Source organism: Magnolia sinica, unplaced genomic scaffold (assembly GCF_029962835.1).
Source record: "Magnolia sinica isolate HGM2019 unplaced genomic scaffold, MsV1 ctg169, whole genome shotgun sequence".
Lineage (NCBI taxonomy): Eukaryota > Viridiplantae > Streptophyta > Magnoliopsida > Magnoliales > Magnoliaceae > Magnolia > Magnolia sinica.
Genome location: NW_026682772.1, coordinates 149,964 through 154,538, shown reverse-complemented (window position 1 = coordinate 154,538; position 4,575 = coordinate 149,964). Strand labels below are relative to the sequence as shown.

Below are 4,575 nucleotides of genomic sequence, written 5' to 3'. Positions count from 1 at the left end.
ACTTTAAAAATTAATTTGGTCCACTCATGAGGCAGGCTACAATACTTAAAAGAATTGATTAAGCCCAGATTATTTCAGCCGTCCACTTGTTTTATAGCCTACTTCATAAGTGGACCAGCCTTATTTGTGAACCACGACATCTGCACATTGGACTCACCTGATGGACGTCTTGGATCCATGGCTCACCTTAAAGAAGCTGTTGGGCTTATCAAAGCTCATGGTTGTTGGTTAAGAACAAGAAAGGATTATGATAAACCCAAGTTACTTTCCCACCGAGAACTAAAATAAAATAAAATAATAAATAAATAAATAAAACAAGTGGTTGGCACATGCATGGGAGCCCTGCACATCCACATCCACATGCTGTCGTACGTGCCAAAATGCCACACCTTCGAGAGATCTGAGCTTCCCATCATGCAGGCTACCATGTTTAGATCTTTTGGCCCAAAATTCAGGCCATTTTGCACGTTATATGGGACACAACATATGAAAACACATGAATGGATAAATGAGTTTGACCGCCAATTTACTTTATACATTCTGGCCTACGTAGGATTGAAACTGTCTGATTTTTTAGGCAGAACTTCTAACATTCTTTGCAACCCGATGGAAAGCTTCAATCTAACGGTTGCATCTCATGTTTACACGTGTGGATGGGCAGTGCTCCATGCGCCATGTGGAATTAGCAAACTTTATAAAACTAAAAAAATAATAAAAATAAAATAAAATAAAATAAAAGCGAACAGATACACAGCATGGGTGTAACCACCAACATAGCTCCTTGCCAGTTTTTTCTTTTTCTATAAATAAAGAAGAGGATTGGAGAACCTTTAGAACTCTAATATCTCTTGCAATATGGTATCAGAGTAGAAGAAACCCCAGCTATTCCCCTCTGATTGAGGAGTACAATCTGATGGAGTAGAATTTAATAACATACGATCATCTTTAAGAAGAAAAGTGATATATTGGGACCAGTTGAAGAGGGAATTTCATGTGGACAACGATACCCGGAACTTCACTCATGTCTAGATCTTCATTTTTTGCCCCACCAGGCAACTCCCAATCAAACCAATATAAAAGGTTGGCAAGAGCAAGTTCCATGGTGGAGATGACAAATGGCATTCCAGGGCAACTTCTCCTACCTGCCCCAAATGGTATTAATTGAAAATCTTGACCTCTGAAATCAATTGGGTTGTTGGTGAATCTCTCAGGAAGAAACTCATCAGCATTTTCCCATGATTTGGGGTCCCTTCCGATGGCCCATGCATTGATCAGGACCTTTGTTTTTGCAGAGATATGGTACCCTTGCAGTGTCACGCTTGTTGTGGATTCATGGGGAATTAACAAGGGCGCTGGAGGGTGTAAACGTAGTGCTTCCTTGATTATGGATTTCAAGTAATCCATGTGAACAAGGTCGTCCTCTTCCACCTTTGCTTTTCTTCCTACCACTCTTCTTACCTCTGCTTGAGCTTTTTCCATCACATGTGGATTCTTTGCAAGCTCTGCCATGGTCCATTCCAAAGCTATAGATCCAGTGTCGGTTCCTGCAACGAACATGTCCTAAGGAAAAAAAGAAAGAAAAAAATGTGTAAGTGATAGAGTAGAGAGCGAGCTCAAATGGACATGTGCATAGCTTGTCTACCAGGCGAGTTGACTCAGGACTCAGCCGAATCAGCCAGCCTAGTCATTATCCTAGTCGTTGGGTCGGGAAAATGAAGGCTCCAAGAAGCTCTTGTTAGGTTGGGGTATGATGTTGGGGTAGGAGAAGCTACTTTAGCCAACCAACCCGCTATGTTAGGTTGCCCACGCAGAATTTGTGAAATTCCATTAGATCGAAGTTCAAAATTCTAGTTTACTTTCGTTTTTACTATATTTAGTAAGTTTTAATTTGATTTTAACTCTTCATCCGTTGAGCTTTAGAAATTGTGTCCAACACGAAAAGTTTTTAAAAATTTTAGGAGAACAACATGGTTAAGCCAAATAGGACACTTACTATTTTTGGCTGAAAACCATGAGGTATAGTAGAAATCATAACCATCTATAAATAGTAAGTTTACTATTTACAGTAAGTCACAATTTAGTGGAAGTTTTAGTTATAGTTTGATTCTGAAACTTCTCCCTAAGGTTTATAACATCATTTAAAGGGTTATAAAGTAATTTTTGAGTATCAATCAATTTATTTCAAATTTCTAGAAATACTTCTAGTTTCTATCTTTCCTTGTGGATTTAAGGCATCTCTCTGAGTAGTCCAGAGAAACTCCGTGGATTTGGAGTAATTATCCCACTGATGAAGAAGATTGTGCTCGACCTCATCACGCCCATCCTTGTGTCAGGGAAGGTCATCTTTGCCTTCCATCATGGTTACCATAGAGTTTCAAATGTGGTGATAAAGTAAAGATATGTATTAGATAGAGTAAAGATATGTTGTAGCATGACCCTTGGCAATTTAATAGTTGAATATGATTCTAAAGTGATTATGGCAGCCATTACAAATACCAACTCCCCCATTCCATGGAACATCTGATATTTGGTGCAGGGAGATTCATCGTGACCTGTCCAGCCTCAATTGTATCTTAAATTTTTTGGGAAGGTAATGAGGTGGTGGACAACTTAGCCTGGCCTGGGAGTGGTGGTATGGAAGGCAGTCTCTTTAGAAGAGGAGAGAAACTTCCTTGGGAGGTCTGTGGCTTGATCGCTATGGATAATACGGGTATAGGCCATATTAGAAGGAAAGGAGCTCCTGAGAGAGAGAGAGAGAGAGAGAGAGAGAGAGAGAGCCATACCAAGATGATGGCTTTCAGGTTATCTTTCGTGAGATGGATGTCGGCATTGGCATCCTTTTGAAGGTGGAGCAATACATCCACAAGGTCCTTACGCTCATCGTTATTTCCATCATTGTTGACATTCCCACGAATGAGATGGTCCTCAATCACTTGATCAAGAAAATCATCCATGCCTTGAGAAATTCTCTTCAATCTAGCATCTAAGCCACTGAGGACATCCATCCATCCAAATGATGGAAAATAATCTCCCACACTGAAAGATCCCAAAAGAACTTGCAATTCCTTGGCTAGATCCGAGAATCTAATCTCTCCATTCTCTCCTCCTGTGTACTTCTTCCCGAAAGCAACCCTTGAGACTATGCTGCTCAATAGGGAGAGAAACATGTCGGTTAGATTAACGGCCGAGATCGAACAAGAATCTTTAATAACCTCGGTCATATTCCTAACTTCTTCTTCCCTAATAAAAGTGAATGACTGCACTCTCTTACCACTCAAAAGTTCAATAACGCAGATTTTCCTAACTTGCCTCCAATACTCCCCATAGGGTGAAAAGGCCAAGTCATTGCAACCGTAGAGAAGCTGCTTGGCTGCGTTCGAACAGGGCCAAGGTCGGCTTGCAAAAACAAGATCATGGGTTTTCAAGATCTCTTCAGCCATCTCTGCCGATGAAACTACGAGAGTAGCAATGCTCCCCATGTGCAGGAGCATTAGCGGGCCGTGTTTGTCGGAGAGCGACCGTAGAGAAAGGTGTAGAAGGGAATTAGGCCCACCTAGCTGGTGGAGGTTGCCAATGATCGGAAGCTTGGATGGAGAAGGTGGTTGGTTGGTTTTATTCCTTGCTCGACCTCCATTGAAAGTAGCCAAGGTTAGAAGAACAATAGCAAAAACCAAGAAGAGAAGAGCAGGAAAGATAGCCATTGAATGGTTGATTAGTTTTCTTCCCTTTCTTTTATCTTCCCTAATCCTCGCCCCTCGTTCACTGTTTCTTTTTGAACGTCGGAAGTGGATTGGCTGGTGTATGACACACCACCGACCTGACTGGTGTGGGTACGTGTCGTGCGAAGACGAGCGCTAACGCTCCTCCAGCTCCGAGTTGTACGAACGGTTCAAAGGAGATCAAAATAACATGTCCCCACAATTATGTATTTATTACATCCACACCGTTCATCCATTTTCCTAGATCATTTTAGATCATGAGCCCAAAAATGAGTCATATCTAAAGCTCAAGTGGACCACCACAAATAGTAGGCGGGCAATAATTCCCAACGTTAAAACATTTGTAGGGCCCAAAATAACGTTTACTTTCCATCCAATCTGTTCATAAGGTCACAAAAACCTGGATGAAGAGATAAAACAAATATTATATGGATCCAAAAGTGTTTCAATGGTAGACGTTTAATTCCCCACTGCTTTTTACATTATGATCCACTTGATCGTTGGATCTGTGTTAATTTTAGATTCAAACCTTACAATGAGCTCTCCAAATGAGCGGACAGTTTGGATATCACACATACCTCATGATGGGACTTAGAACTTAGTGACGTCAACACATCAGCTAGATCCGTGGTGTTTGGTACACTAGCCAATTCGCTTCCGTGAACGTTCACCAACCGCTGGACAAAGAGGACGCGGATTTCCTGCGAAAGCCTTTCGCAGGAAGTTCCTGCGCAAGGATGCTGGGTGGGGCGCACCGACATGTTTTGATAAATCCAATCCGTCCATCCGTTTTTCGAGATCATTTAAGGACCTGAGATAAAAAATTAGATGTATATAGAACTAAAATGGGACACAC

The 4,575-nt window shown here is 41.4% G+C and overlaps 1 protein-coding gene across 1 annotated transcript; it reads right to left on the bottom strand.

Annotated features, from left to right (window-relative positions):
- Nucleotides 1–756: 756 nt before the first annotated feature.
- On the bottom strand, nucleotides 757–3,859 carry LOC131236068 (cytochrome P450 71A1-like). Its single transcript, XM_058233157.1, has 2 exons — nucleotides 2,784–3,859; nucleotides 757–1,560 (listed from the first exon to the last, which is right to left on the bottom strand). Exons 1-2 carry the CDS (start codon nucleotides 3,699–3,701, stop codon nucleotides 946–948), a joined length of 1,533 nt encoding a protein of 510 aa, XP_058089140.1. The 5' UTR covers nucleotides 3,702–3,859; the 3' UTR covers nucleotides 757–945.
- Nucleotides 3,860–4,575: the final 716 nt, after the last annotated feature.